Source organism: Chaetodon auriga, chromosome 11 (assembly GCF_051107435.1).
Source record: "Chaetodon auriga isolate fChaAug3 chromosome 11, fChaAug3.hap1, whole genome shotgun sequence".
Classification (NCBI taxonomy): Eukaryota; Metazoa; Chordata; class Actinopteri; order Chaetodontiformes; family Chaetodontidae; genus Chaetodon; species Chaetodon auriga.
In genome coordinates this window covers 4,742,062-4,758,364 of record NC_135084.1, presented here as the reverse complement: position 1 = coordinate 4,758,364, position 16,303 = coordinate 4,742,062, and the positions used below count along the sequence as shown (strand labels likewise).

At 40.5% G+C, this 16,303-nt stretch overlaps 1 protein-coding gene across 1 annotated transcript in view; it reads left to right on the top strand.

The window, feature by feature from the left end:
- Positions 1-2,189: 2,189 nt before the first annotated feature.
- The window catches only part of fancl (FA complementation group L), a 26,409-nt gene continuing 12,295 nt past the window's right edge, over positions 2,190-16,303 (top strand). The window contains exons 1-7 of the mRNA XM_076743301.1: positions 2,190-2,386; positions 2,952-3,010; positions 3,114-3,174; positions 3,687-3,743; positions 4,050-4,147; positions 12,180-12,276; positions 14,285-14,353. Coding sequence (XP_076599416.1) covers positions 2,300-2,386; positions 2,952-3,010; positions 3,114-3,174; positions 3,687-3,743; positions 4,050-4,147; positions 12,180-12,276; positions 14,285-14,353 — 528 coding nt within the window. The 5' untranslated portion in view covers positions 2,190-2,299. The remainder of the gene's footprint in view (positions 2,387-2,951; positions 3,011-3,113; positions 3,175-3,686; positions 3,744-4,049; positions 4,148-12,179; positions 12,277-14,284; positions 14,354-16,303) is intronic.

Sequence of the window (16,303 nt, the reverse complement as noted above, 5' to 3'; positions counted from 1 at the left end):
GAACACATACACCTATCTTCCACTGCTGCCTAGGTTAATATTGATTAAACAATTGATTGATGAAATCTTCAGCTTGCACCATGGCTAGCCAACCACAGAAACCACACCAAAGAAAATACAGCTGAGTTCCAATATTAATATGCAGGCTACATTTCTCCAAAGGTGAGGAAACATAAAAATTAACAACCTGCACTAACGTCAGCTTTGCAGCTAAAATTTAGTGTATGTACAGTAGGACCAGGTTCAACTGGTAGCAGCAGAGTTGCACCTTGCTGCCACCCTGTCGGTTTAAGTCAGAGTTAGTCAATGTATTCACTTTGACTAAGAAAAATCTGAAGTGTAATTGGAACAAGAAACATAGTAAATGTAAAGTCTAGCTGTAGACCAACAGTGAACAGATGGTCTGTTGACAAGTCCAGCTGAGAAGTCACTCCAGAGAAACTACAGGATTTAATGTCAAAGTATTAATCCATATGTACTTTTGTGAACATGTAGTTGTTGCTGTATCCTACTCCAGTGCAGTCCCTCATCTAATACTCCCTTCAGAAGCAGAGCATTTGCTGTGCTCCGGGTGGGCATCATGGCCAGACAACCTGTTCTCATACCCTTTAGTATCTGCATGGGGAGCACCAGACTTTAAAGTAACTCCAATGTAAACCCATCCACAGCAATATTAGATGCCCAGAGTAACTGTTGAGGCTGTCCAACACTTTCTCATCTCAGTGATGCACAAAGCCTTCTTGCCAGAAAGCCTTTTCAGCATGTGGTTATTGTTGTAAATCAGTTGCAGTTTGGTTAGGTTTTAGGACTTTCTTGCTCTTTATACTATGTTACCTTGCTCTGATGCAGATGGGTTTACATTGGAGTTAGTTGAAAGCCATCTCATACAGTTGCTGAAAGGTACGTTGTGCATCCCTGTGAGATGCTGAGGGGTGTGACAAAGCAGCAGTATTTGATTATTCAAGAATTAGCCTGCGCTGGGCCATGTCATGTGATAAGGCAGGCCCATCCCAGTCAGGGTAACATAGAAAGAAGTGTTGTGCCATTAAACAACTAAATCCTGCAACATCCTTGTTGGGGCAGTGGCTTGACGTAGCAATTTCTAAGAGTTTGGGAAGTATATATTTGGCCCTAAATCTGCAAGGATGAAGACTTAGTGGTTGGTTTGACAAATGAACATAGGGTTACTGCCCCATCTCTGAGTAGAGATGAGTAGTGAGCTGCTCTCCTGACTCTAATGGGTAGCATTTGCTGTCTGCAGAGGATGAGACAGTGAAGCAGTCCCGAACTGGGCTACCTGTCTCCTAGTTTTCCAAGTCATATTTTATTTTAAACAATGGAACTAAAAATTGTAATTGTAGTTGTAAAAATATGAATGGTTTATAAGGATGGGAATCATTCTCCATTTCTGCCCTTAAACTTAAATACAACATTATTCCAAGAATAGGAAAAGTGAAAGTGAGACAAAGTGAGAAAAACATTTAATGAGAGATATCTATAAACTGTAGATGGCACTGTACACCTCAACATCAGTATGTGGAATTTGCATAAATTTTGCACAAAAAAGGGGTCTTTATCCTATCAATACCTTAATTCTATTGTAATCTCATATCTTTAGGCCACAAATTAGTCACAAACACAGCTTCTCCTTTCAAGAACAATAACCTGAGCAGGACAGGACAGTGAAAGACCAGAATAATGAAACACTGATGTTAGCCCAGCATAGCAGAAGAGTAGAGAAAATCTTTTTCAACTCCTAGTTACAGTTGTTTTGAACAGCAAATGCTCCATGTAAGGAACACAATAATCTTCAGAAGTTCTGCATTAGACACTGCATTAAAGTCCTTTGGGTAGTCACAAATGATGACTACACAGGCCTTGTAATCATTGCAAATAACAGCTGAACAATGAATATGCAATTCCACACCTACTCACACATACAGACCTGTACATGTCGTACCAGCAAGAGTCTCGGTCATAATTCCGATGTTTTTAGAAGTCACTGAAGGCAGCCTCATGACGTCACCTGTTTTGTTTTTCATGGCGCGACGAGGGGTTTCAGCTCCAACTTTGCGAACTGTGTCCTGCCTAAAACCAAATGACTTCTTGGTAATATCTGTCATTTAACAGCATTAATTGAACCATTTAAGTTAAAATCTTTGCTTCAGGGTTTCGGGTTATTTGAAAATCGTTAAATTACTACTAGTTTATCCTGTCAGGCTTGCTAACGTTAGCTAAGGAAGCAGTCCTGGTCTGACTGCTGACAGAAAGTTTGGTCAACCTAACTTTAAAACAAACGATGGAGAGTTCACTGGTCAAAGACAACCCACTGCTTTTACCTCTCAACAAGGAGAAAACGGTCTATGACGGATTCATCACGGTCCAGGTAGGTTAAGTTAATGTGTCAGTGGAGCATATTTCCAAACTTAATTAAAAAATGTGTGATTTTAATGATTTCTCGCTGTGGAAAAATTTGTATGCCTAGTAGAATATAACTTCAGACATTTCATGAATGTCTACCTACCGCTGGCAAATTCGGCATACATGTAATACTCGGGAACTTTAGAAAAACGTTTTTGCCAACTTACTGATTTGCTCTCTCCTTACGGTACGACGCATCATGGTTCCGTTAACGTTACTGCTACGTTATGTCATGTTTCAGTCGTGTTAGCGTCAGCTGAACATAATGTGAGCAATACAATGCGAAGCAACTATAAAAAGCCACATTTCAATAGTCTGCTTGTTACGTTGAATGTTTGATTTAACGTTATGCTGAATTGAAGAGATGATAATGGTGATTCAGGTGTTTTGCAATATTATGTTTTAGCCAATGTGCATCTTTTCCAGTAAGCACAGACACTTTATAATGTTAAATTTCTCAGTGGAGTTTGGTAGGCCACGTCTTCCTTTATTTTCGAGTCAGTTTAAAGGTTATCACGTGATTCTCTCAGGAACGAGACTTCAGAATGAGAATACTGCTTCCACCAGACCGCCAACTCACACGGGCCAGGTATTAATTACCATTGTACCTTTACTACAGGCTACTACATAAACAAAAGTTGTTTTATTTACAACTTTAGTTGTTGTAACTATGCATAACTTTGTCTCTGTAGGCTGCAGTGCTGCTGGCAGTTGAAGCACCTGTTGCGTGGGTATGAGCAAACAGTGAAGCAGGTAAACTACACGAAGCACCAAATCCTCAGTTGTATTTTGTGCAAATTGCATCATACTGTTTTTTTGTTGTGTTGTTTTTGCCAGGTCTGCCTGAGATCAGGTTGATTGTTCTGTGTTTCATATTTTTGTCGTGTCATCTTGGCTCCTTTGTGCTCTGTGCATCGTTCTTGAAGTCGTTCTTGTGCTCTCTGTCACCCATCAGGCTCGCCTCACTCACAAGCAGAGAAAAAATATTTTTCACTGTTTAATTAACATCGCCTGGAAAATGTCCCTATTTGTTATGTGGCCCCTCAGGGTTATTTGGATGAGATTGATATTTCACCCCGGGCTGCAAAGTTCATTATTTTCACAGCCTTTAAGCTATCATTAATTATTAAAGCTGGTGGCAGCCCCCATTAATCACAAACACTGTGTTTGATTTGAATGGCTGGCTAGAGGAAAAAAATAGACACTGTCACTTCATTATCCTCCCATTCAAGGATGTCTTTTCTCTCTTGTTTGACTTCTCACAGAGGCTGCAGCAGTCGGCTGATCTTGTCAGTTTCATTCTGGAGCTGAAGACTGTCTTGGTAAGGAGGAGAATGACACAGTGGTTAGCACGGTCACTTTGACATTGTTGCTTTATGAATGAGAATAGCCTTGATTGTGAGGCACACATGTACATGTATATTAAAATTAGATTAAAGGAAAGCGTAACAGCCCACTGTATGTGTTTGTCACCAACAAAGGCAGATGACTTACCGACCTGGATTCAGTTATGCTGTATTTGTTTTGCTTGCTTTTAGTAGAAAGATAATGGTAGAGCGAGGTGAAGTTGTGATGATGTGCACAGGAATATGGGCTTCAAATAAGAAGCGTTCTCTCTGTCGTTGCAGGAAGTAGGTCTGAAGAGCTTTCCTGAGTGCCGCTCCATCCCGCCTCCACAGTATTACTCTCAGCTCATCTCTGAGATGGAGACCCTTGGGTGGGCCAAGTAAGTGACAACTAGGAGCAGTAACATCTGCATCTGCAACCATGTTTTAAAAGAACTTCAACACCTAAGATGTCAAATGACAAACAGGTTTGCAGCTCTACGTGTCGCTTTGACAGATAGCTTACCTGTTTTGTTTGTGTTGATTGATGATTGTATGGACTATCGAAAATTGACAAGATAAGATGATTATTTTAATTTTTTTTCCACCAGTAGGGCAAAATGCATTTTTGAAAACCCTTAATCGGTATGCTGTGGTAATCAAAAAGTAATTTTTTCCTGAGTATTTGTTTTATGTGTAGAACTAAAATATACTGTGAAGCCCTCTAAACCAGCTCCACATTACTTTCACATTAGTGCTGCAACAAATGATTGTTTTTATAGATAAATCTGAGTATTAGTTTCTAAGCCATCAATCACTTTGTGTAGAAATCTGGAAATATAGACCCAATGTCCACTTTAGTTTTGCAGAGCAGAAAGTAACATTTAATTTGCTTTTTTTTTTTTAGCTGAGCAGTTCAGAACAGAAAGATTTTCAGTCTTTAGTACAGTGGTACAGTTCGTTAAATGAAACAGAGAAGCTGGAACCAGCAAGTACTTTGCATTTTTGCTTGAAAAATGTTTATAGTTTGGAATAAAGTTGCTTTGACGAGGAAGAACACCCCACTGACACATGTACCAATGAACTCTCGAAAATGATAAACTAATAATCCAAATTTTTGCAGATTAGTTTTCTGTAGTTCGATTAATTGCCAAATTGCTCAATCGACTAATCGTTTCAGCTCTGCTTCACATGTCTGACAAAGGGCTCCTCCATCACCCGCTGACTCTCAGCTCTGTCTGCTTATTACTTCTACAAACTGCTCTGAAGTCACAGTGTGGGAGAGTGATGTTTAGTTACAAAAACGTGAACGTGATCTCTCTCTCTTTGTTAGGTTTGTTTTTAAATTAATGTCTATCGTGTATTTGTACCTGAGATGGCAGATTTCGCTAATGCTAACAGTCAAAAGTGAATTTTTTTTATTTCTTCATAACAGAAACTTCTGATCAAATATATGTTAGCTACATTTCCCTTTTATTCTTGGTGCGTGGCTGCATCCCCATTTCACTTCATTTTTTTTGTTGTCGTGTCCTTGTACTTGCCTTGTCAAGAGGTTTGAACGAGCATTGTACAATAAGCCAAGGAATAAGCTGTGTTTTGAAATGCTGGAAATAATCAAATGTAGCTTTTTTCTTCTTATCTGATAAATAATTGATTATTTGAAGTAACAGTCAACAGATTAATTGATCAGCCCTGCAACTGATATCAGGTACCTATGATCAAACACAAAAATGATCGTCTGAAAATGCACGACTACTCAGCCCTTTTGAGGCTGAAATTTTGGAGCTTAATTCTACTCTATTAAGCAGCAGGCACCAGTAACAGTCATAAACAGTCAGTGTCTGTATCCCTCCATACTTTCTCTAGTATTACTGCTGCAAATCTGCAGCTGTTTTCGTCTTTAGTTAACTAAATGGTCCACATGCATATTCATAAATCATGTATGCTTTGGTTCAGACATGATCTATCTATTTCTCTCCCCAACCCTCCTCTGAAAGGGAGGGGAAGTGAGAGAAAAAGAGAGCAAGAGCGTGCGAGAGAGTGATCCAGAGAGAAAGTCACCAAACTTTGTGTTACTTGGTGCCTTGTTTCAGCGTAGATGCCAAAACTCCAGCAGCTCAGATTTCATGTTCTGTGCACTGCTGAACGTGAATTGGTTGGAGTGCAAGCACTAATTTTCAGGCGTGTTTCAGGCATACAAGTTGTCCACTTGTATTTTATAATTATCTCACTAAGTTTATCATCTGCTTTATTAGGGGGTTCTCAAAGATGACATGTAGTTGTGACTATGATGAGTGTGACAACAGTAAACTATTGTTTTAATGTAAACAATTGCTTCAATTGGAAACAACTGGGTAATGTTCCCATCCCCGTGTCCTTGGTCCCAAGTTACTCTGAGAGTGATTAGCCTGCAGAGTTGCTGGCTGATGAAGCTTGTTTCTCGGTGATCTAGATAACAACTCTGCGGTTTGCCTTTTCTCAGAAGAACTCTGTAGCTTCGTGTGTACACCTCAGAGTTTGTGGGCCACAGATAAGCAACTCACAAGCCAGACAAGGAAAAGTTATTATTGAAATTTGAAGTTATTGATCTAGATTTTTCTGGACTTGAGTGTATTGTCCCCAGAGGTACGATTAGCATGCCGAGGTGGATAGACTAGAAACCTCTGCTGCTTTAAACGGCTATATGGAGCAGTGCTTGTTTTTTCCCACCTGTGTAAAGTGATTGGAGAGCCTGCAACAACACAGCTCCACATTAACAAATGGCTCTTAATGACTTCCTTATTTTTAGTTATTGAGTTATGGTTAAATCCAGGTCACATTTAATAACTCTCAGCCCACGTGTGGTGACAGGCCCAGCTAATACCGTCGTCTCCACTCGTCAGGAGAGAAGGAGGAGGAGGGGGCGGTGGTGGTTAGTAGGAAGATAGCTATTCTCCCCCAGCTCGGATTAAGCTTTGACTACTACACTCATTTTCCACTTTCCTATTAATGACCATGGCTACAATTATGATATTAGCAAAATGCAAATGGCTCTAATTGAAGACTCTCAGGTTGTAATAGGAGAAGGGGGGGGTGAAGGTATGCTTTATGCTGGAAATGGGACCAACATCATTTTCAGTGTCGTGTTACGGTTAGGAGGCATTATACACAGTGGGCCTCAATCTCCAAAGCACTCGAGATTCGCTTAGCGTCTTAATTGGTATGGGCCGTGCTAATAGCCACCAGGGGTTTTCAGCTGTAATTCTGTCTGCTGATTGGGCCAGGTAAGTGAGTCTCTCTCTCTCTCTCTCTCTCTCTCTCTCTCTCTCTCTTTCTCTCTCTCTCTCTCTCTCTCTCTCTCTCTTCTCTTTAGCCATGTGTCTCCATTTCTGCACTGAGAGTGTGGTCATCTTAATTGGCTGGAGATGGCATACCATGTGTTAATTAATGGAAAATGAGGTCAAGTGGGTCAGCTGCCATCACTCGGTGGCCCTAAAACGTGGCCCTGGAAGCTTCGGGGCTCATTACGGGCACAGCTGGCACTCCATGTTCACAGCCTCTTGGTGTACATACAGAGCGTCGTCTCTTCTCACAGCGTTATCACTCTGTCACACTGTGTTGCTGCTCTTCTGAGGACAGTTATATTGGCTCTCTGACTGCAGGGCTCTATTTGGCCAACCAGGCCCAGGGCTGAGGGAGTTGATGCTTTCTAACATAGATTTTTTTCCCCCACCACATTTGTTTACAATACAGTATTATTAGGCCAGCTAATATAAGGCTCCTATACCAGTGTGATGTAAATGCATTGACAAATAGTATTGCGGTTTATGCACTCCAGTAAATACTGGAAATGTCCAGTTAACCACAGTTAGACTGCAAACCAAGCTAATTAATATATATGTAGGTGTCTCTGCTTTTGAGATTGGTCTGAGATTGTGTGTTTTATGTGCACTTGATATGCACGCGGCATACATTGTTTGTGTGCATGTGATTACATTGTCCTCTCTTTCTTCTACTGTGCCTTATGTATGTCGTCATTTTGCATGTGAATTTCTCATGCAACACACACGAGCACTACATATGTGTTGATCTCACCATTCATTAATCACTTTGTTGACACACACACAAAAAAATCGGAGACATGCGCACACACACACACACAAGCACAAATGTGCGTGGTGTGCACTGTCTGGAAGCAGCTCACTTGGCTGTGGAGTTGCAAATGGGATGCTCTCATCAGTCTTCCCAGTAGGACGTCTGACTGTCATGCTGTTTCCATCATGGCCAAGTAGGGGCGGCAGCTCGTCCCTGCTATCCCGGGTGTGAGACCTCAGAGGAGAGGAGATGGAAATGTGTGTTAGCGATGCAGTGACTTTTTCACTGCCGGTACTGTTTAGAAAGTACTAAACCTTAAAATTTGGTCAATACTGAATAATGGTCTCAGCTGGACTTGCATTATACCTGCTTTGTGTAATATATCTGAATATTATGTCTCTTCTCATCAGTCTTTTATGTGGTATTCATAACATCTACTGTCCTGGAGATACCACACTTTAATGAGAGCCTAACCCTAACCCTATCCCTTATCTTGCATTATTTTTTACAACAGACTCTTTTCCAAAATGACCATAATGACTATAAAAGGTCAAAGTCTGATCAACAGTATGGAAACATAAGGTTTGGCCCAGAGTTTCGATAGCTGCTACCATGTAAGGTCCGCTTTCCAGTTTCACATCATCTTTCTTTTTTATTAGTTACGAGCAATGTTGAATACATTTAGGTGGCTGGCTTCTCATTTTTAATCACTGCTGATCATCTCGTATCTCGGTTAAAATGACAAAGGTCACCAGGAGCGTAACGGCTGAAATGAAATGTAGCTGTTTTCTGGTTAATGTGCTGTCTCATTTGGGAGTCTGTACTCAGACAAACATTGTTTGTGAGAGAGGAGCAACATTTCTCTGAAACACAACTGTGAGTGAGCAGGTTTTTTTTTTTTTTTAAGGTCAAACAAGAGCAACAGTGTTGTATCTCTTCATGTAGCTGATCATATTACATCCAAGTTAAAAAGACTGTAGTGTTTCTGCCTTCTGGGCCAGCTAAAGGTCAATACCCAGTTTCCCCTCTGGGATCAATAAAGTATTGTGATAATGATTCTGATTCCGAATATAGGTTTGAGGTGTAGTTATTTTTAACTGTAGTTACTTGCAAATTCGAAAGATTACACCTAAATAAACCCAGTAAGGTATACAAAACGATATGGATTCAATAACCAGATTTGTGCCATTGACCAAGCATCAGTCATACTGTATAAACAGTACATTGTCATATTCGTGTAACTTTCCATAGTATTAGCAGTGTGAACATAGCGCTTGTGTCCTGCAGACAGAACAGTGGGTTGTAAAAGACTCATTTAATTCCTTAAAAAAAGATCTTATAGTGTCAAATAAGTATTTTGCTTTCTACAATCTGCGAAAACCTTGTACTTTGGGTTTGCCCATCAGGCCTAACAGACTGGTAACTGCAGAAATACAAAGGATATGCAGTGATTTGCTCAGGTGTCATGACTGAAATAGGATTAAGAGAAACAGATTTTCCCTTTGAGAGAACCGGCATTCTTTTGATTCATGCACTCTGCAAATCACCAGCACTTTATTTCAGCGATTCAACTTGTTATTTATTGATTTGTTCATTTGGATGCTTGTCACTTCTTTCACTTGCATAGGTCTATTAACTGGTCTTGGTTGACAGATTTGTGTATTTATTGCTGGTAGCACTAATGGGTATTTTATGTGCCTGTACTCTTTGTAAATGTGGACCTGAGGATATGAAGTAACCTGGGCATTATCTGTTCAGGAAGTTCTGAGCTGCTGTTAGATTATTTTGGCCTATATATATCCCATACTGGCACTGACACATCCCTAAAGAGTGTGTGTGTATGAGTATGCGTGTGTGTGTGTTAGAAGGAGCAGATAGGGCAGTGTGTTTGCGAGATCTTTATATGGAGATGGTTTAGAGATAAAGAGATGAGGGGCCGTGAAAGTGAGTAAGCGTGGGAGCAGAAATTAATCAGGTTAGCATGCATGAAAGGGACACAGAGTTGAATTGGAGTGATCATGAAATTGTGTGTTTGCATGTGTAGACGTTCGTGTGCATGTGACACTTCAGCACTGTTGCCCTTCGCCTGCGTTTGATTGCAAGTGTTTGAGCGAGCAGACACTTTTATGAATTGGGCACATCGGACACCGTCTCCCATCATTCCATCACTTCCCTAAGAGAGTGTGTGTGTGTGTGTGTGTGTGTGTGTGTGTGTGTGTGTGGGTGTGCGTGCGTGTGTGTGTGTGTGTGTGTCTCATTCCTAAGCACACTGCTCACATCACTCCTCTCTAACACACTCCATAAATCCTCAGCAGATATACAGTCATGTCAGCCTCGGCACAGAGCGTCCATCGTAATGTACTGTAAATCTGGAGGAGGACTGTCCAAATCCTTTGTCTCAGATCAGTCTTTAGTCTTCATGTCTCAGTAGACAAGAGAAGGACTTGAGAGGGGGAGGAACTGAGTCACTCACAGTGTGCTGGAGCAGCAGTAAATCTGACAGTGTTTTGTCCTCAGCCTCAATAGGTTATAATTAGCTCAGGAAGGAAGGGGTCTGATTTACAGGTTGACTTGAGCTTGAAGATATGAACCCATTGTAAGGTCACCAGGAGACATGTCATTTTATGAGAGCTTGAATCCAACTCGTGTAAGTGTTTAAGTCCTTGTAGTATTAGTATTACATTTTTTACTCAAATAGTGGCAGTACGGGCATGACATGAAAGACCTCTGCTCATCACAGTCGTTCTTTGAATAGCTCTTTGTTGATTGCAGCCTTATTTTATTGCATCATGAAATATGTATTCACCCCTGTTCTTCTGCATCAGTCAGGTGATGTGATGGCAGATTGGTTACCATTGTGCAATTAATAGAGCGTACATACAGTTGTGTGTTTGCTGAGAGTTTTATTAGAAAGCATAAAATCCAGGATATTTCTGTGGTTACTCTGCATGAAAATAATGCTCTCAGCCTCAGCACGATTGGATTTGTTATGTATGATTTGTTGTGTGCCTCCATTACACCATTAAAAAGGCACTTGCTATAGAAGACTACCAGTTAGAATTTAGAGAAGAAAAGCCTGTAGATACAAGGCTGTCGGTTTTTTTGCACAGGGGTTGAAAATTTTGCAGCACAGGCTACAGAAAAGCAGCAGAAGTATAAAACATCTGTTACTATCTCTATGAACTACTACAGGCAGTGCAGTTCATCACTTGACAAGCAAAGGACATTAATGTTGCATACAGGGCGCCATCCAAACCTTGACGACAAATGTCTTACTTTTGTGCTGCTTTTGGATGTTCTGATGAAAGAAAAGCCAGAAACAAGCGACAGGGAATCACATTTCACTTGTGCTAAGTTATTATACAACACAAACGTGTTAAATTTGATAGATGGTAATAACTTTGTTTTATTTTAAGATAACACGACTGTTCTCATGCTAAGTTTAGCTCACCTGTGTTAGGTAAAAAAAAAACAACATAAAATTTGTACATCAGTCAGATGCTGAAAGGGCTTTATCAACCTTTTTATACATTTACTGTATGTGAGATTAAAGCTGAATTTGTAAAACATTTATTTTCAGTTATCTAAAACTAAGATTGTTTTTCAGAATATGTAATTGTTACACTGCAACTTTGCACAATGCTGCTGATACACTGGATATACTGTTTATTCTTTGTCCACAATGTGATTGAGCATGTAGCTGAGTAAAACTTAATGTTTCACTAAATGTAATTAAAAAAAGAATGGAGCCTGTCAGAAATGTACCTTGTCTTTTAACTATCGTGTTTTTTTGGAATTATGTCATTAAGTCTTCATTTCTTTGCAAAATTTTAAGCCAAATTGCATCATGGCAGCCATTTTCCATGAAGTAAGAAAAACTAATATACTTTGGAACTAATTACATGAGCTAAGTTCATTTTAAATATTACAGAAATTACTGTCACCATCTACATAAAGTATTTTGGTACAAAACCCCACATTTTTTATTTAACCAAGCATATATATGATATATACATGTCTGGCATTTGTAACAAACTGCTTGAAAATCGGTTGAAAATTTATTTAATTATGATGGTTCTAATTATGTATAGACCTCCTACCTTGATAGACTTACATACATCAGGAGGTGCAGCTTCCCTGTACTCAAATGGCAGCATTTTGGGGCATGAATGTGGTGCTGCAGCCTGATGTAACGTCACTTTGTTGGTGGCTGCATTGATGAATCTAAAGGCGGTTGATGGAAGCTGATGTCTCAGTATTGTTCTCTGCAGCTGTGACTAACGATGGATGGTGGCTGTAGAGTTATGTGTGCCCTTCTGTGTGAATGGATTCTGATTTATTGCGTGTGTCCATCGTCAGGCTGCTCTTCATAGACACCGACTTCCAAACGTTGAGACTGAGGGCAGAGGACTCCTCTGGAAGGCAGCACATCCTCACCGTTAAACTCAAGTCTAAGGTGAGACACACTCTCGTCTAAGGGCTGGAGAATTTTCATACTGGAAATGATGCATCATCAAATGGGATATTCTAAAGTCTGATGTTGACCTATAGCCAATCTAAATCCTAACAGGCTGACTTCATCAAACGTGTATGGGATGTTCAATTTGCTGATAGCAAATCAGTGATTTACATCTGTACCCCTAAATCTAGGTCAAACTAGAGAGGGTGTGGAGAGACATGATAACCCACTGTGACTGAGATGTAGCACAGATAAAACATCTCCACATAGACCTCAGCATGATAGAAAGTCTTCCTCTGTGCGCAGAGAAAACCAGTACACCCACACTCATCTGCATAGCTGCTGTCTCTGCTCGCTGCTAATGAAAGAAGTACACAAACCTTTACCTGCTGAAGGTGCAGCCAAATGCAGACTGCTGAAATATTGTAATATGCAGAGTTTGAAATGTTTGCATGTCACAGGTCTGCAAATCGTCAGAGAAAAGGCGATAGAATGTGTTTAATGATGTTTTGTCACAGGAACACATAACAGTTTTGGTTCATTTTATTACAGTATTGTAGATGCATCTAGACAAGACTCTCTAGTGGTCACTGTGAGCTAAAATATACTAAAATATAGAATCTCAAATCTGATCACTTTCTATGAATTCAAGTATTGTGACATTACAGTGCTCCTCATTAGGTGGCAACTCCCTCTAATAGGCTCAAGGGTCCTCACGAGTCAAGATTGCTAAACATTCTCTGGTTCCAGCTTCTTGTATGTGAGGATTTTTTTTATTTTCTATGATTTTAAACTGAATGTCCTGGAGGTTTGGACTGTTTGCAGTTTAAAACAATTGCCAGATGAATTGATTGAAAAAACAACTGTCAGATGAAATCCTTAAACACAGCCTTGATGAACTGTGATGGATGTTTAGAACGGAGAGCTTGGGTAACAATTTTACCATTTAACTTCATTTTCCAAATACGCTGCTGTTAAACCCGTCTGATTGGCTCACTGCTCTAGTTTCTTGCTCCTTCCAGCTTCTTTTTAGTGATGTTGCAACATTTTCACATTTCAGCAATTGGTATTTCTAATGATTGAAGTGGCCAAAACTAAAAACAGGTTGTATAAAACCAAAATTTCTCAAAGTCAGGAGATGTTTTTTAATGACATATCAAAGTCATATCTTGCATGGTCACATTTTCTGAGTGTCACTGGAATTTAGAGGTAATATTATTATAAAACACTGGCAATGAATGTGGTTAATGTGTCCATTTTTAACAATACTTCAAAAAGTATATTTTACTATTGTAGTAGTAGCAGTAGTAGTAGTGGTCAGTACAGTTTTCTGTGTCTTAAACTTAAAATCTCAGTCAGAATGGAGCATCTTGTAGCTGGCAGCAGTGTAAGCATCTCACAGTGGGGCTGCATATTCTCGGGATAGTGAGTGAGTGGCATGGTGAGGTGGTGCTTACCTAAGCCTAGATAACATCCTCAGGGGAGGGTGGTGGGACCCCACTCTGTGCCCACCTGCCCACCTGGCCCTCCTCACCCCTCTGGCACCTGGTAAAAATAGCTTGGAGTCCTCCCTGCCTTCCAGCTGCTTCCACCAGATCCAGCGACAGGTCATCACTCGCCAGGCACAGTTAGGGAGGAGGCAGCACTGGCACGGACACGTGGAGGCTTGGATGGCAGGGGAGTGAGAGAGGAAGAGCACAGGGAAGGACGGAAAGTAGCATGATGCTGAAGGTGAACTGAGAAACCTAAAAAAAACAAGTACTGCAGTACTGAAAGTAAGATCCCAAAGGTTGGAGAATGATCGCTAGATAAGGAAGTGCTGGGAGAGGAAACTTTTTTTTTTTTTTTAGAATTCCTATTAGGTACACAATTCACAGTTCAACACAGGAAGTCAAGGGTTTGGTGCCTTGCTTCCTGTTGGAGACTTCAAGGGATACAGAAGATCAATTAGCTTTTAGGTTTAAATGATGTCTGATGTGTGACAGTCCCACCTTCTCACCCACAGCACCCCGCAGAGGCTCCGGAATGCTCCGCTGACCTGCCAGTTCCTCTGACCATAACCTGGACACCACAGGTATGTGCATGTGCACGGAAAAAGCATCTAATAAAGCTTTTTTTAACGTTGAAATTGAATTGTTGCTTAACATTTGAAAGTTCAACTCAAACATGTAGCCCACAGTATCTTAAAAATTAGAACCTGTTTTATAAAAAACACTTCTAAAACTGACCTGTAAAGTCTGTGAAAACATGGCAAAAAAAATTATACCACAAGAATTAACATGGACTTTTGCTAATTTAACTTAAGCAGTGCTCCTCTCATCGATTCATAGTTCTTATTCTTCTCATACATGCATTTATTTTCTGTTCTTAATGTGCTGCATATGGAAGCTTCTAGAGATACTTCTGTGGTTGAAATGCAACCATCATGGTGTCAGCAGGTGAAATTACTCTGACGTCTACATTAAAAAAAGTAAACAAAAAGCACATACAGCAAAGGTGTAGGCCAGAATGTCCATTTCAAATGCAGATTTACTAGCACTTAAAGGACTTGGCTTAAAAGCTGAGGTTCATAGTTCATCCTTGACCACACAAACAGCAGTAAACATGAATGATATTTCCTTCCTTATAAAAGAATCTGGTAAATAGCAAAGCATGATGAAACTGGTGATTGTCCCAACACCAACACAAAACCTCGAAGGGACCCACCTTGGGTGTCTACTTGAGTGACAAATATTCTTGCTCATCACTTCACCCTGGTCAGCGAGCAACTTCAGGCTTTTCAGGTTTGGAGTGTTGGCGAGCTTATGCAGGAGATGGAGTTTGAATTTGTCACTCAGAATTTTGAAGCATTTTTTTCAGTGATGACTGTCAAAGTATTGGTGGAAACTGGTTGCAGGTGACTTTCCAATTGCACAACAGTCAGGTGAATGGTCCGGGTTTTGGATGCCGCTAAGGTCTTGGTAGAGTCCTGGAATCAAGCCAAAAATGCCGTTGTCACTCAAATGTCACTTGAAGTATTAAGCCCTGTGCCAGTTTGCTGAATCCATTGTAACAATTCTCCCTACTCATAGGAAAACTTAAGGGGAAAGGTTACTATGCTCTACTCTAGGTCACGGGAGGATTGGATGTACGTGATGTTAGGTCACCCCCAAAGCACAAACCAAACCACAACCAAAATTAATGTTGAAATTATAAACCAACGAAAGTGCTTCAGAAAGTTCTGATTCCACAATTTAATAATGAAAAACAAACTTAAATCACGTCCGCCGTGGCACGGCTCAAACAATGACAGGGCGGCGCGGTCGCCTACAAACAATTTCAAAACAAAATCAACACAAACACTCAGAACATTAGGGGTTTTTTTTCAGTTCGTTAATATAAATGAATTAATCCCGATGAAAGTTCGATTCCCCTTCCCAGAAGTCCAAGTCCAAAGAAACAAACAAACAAACAAAAAACTCCACTTAGAGAGGCAGGGGTGTGGCGAGTGCCATAGCTCTGTTCTGTAGAAAAAATCTCACCAGATGCGTCCCGTTGGCAACCAGGTCCAGCTTGTGATGCTGCAGAGGCCCTCTTCAGACCCCCAAAAAACAACCGATACCTCAGTTTTACTCCACAATCCAAGGAAAGTAGGTCGATTGTCCTCCCATGCCTCTGACCTCCAAACGCTCTCCTCTGTCTTTCCTCTGCATCCAATGTCACTTGCCCTTCTAACACTTCCGAACCACTCGGAAAATAAAATGAACAATTAATAACAAAGAGCCTGTTTCATAGTCCATCGTGCCTGTGTTGCAGCAATATGGCCACTGATAATACACTGATAATATCCATTACTTTCATATAAAAAATGGCAGATGACTGAGAGAAAAAAAATCCAAACATTCACATTCTTCTCCATCTCAAAATACCTTCTACAAGGTGGACCTACACCATCACCACACACAGTTTCAACCGCTCTGAAATTTCCCCAATATCTGGGTCTCGTCCTCCCATTTGAGAGTTGTTTTCTTGGAGAACTATCTGT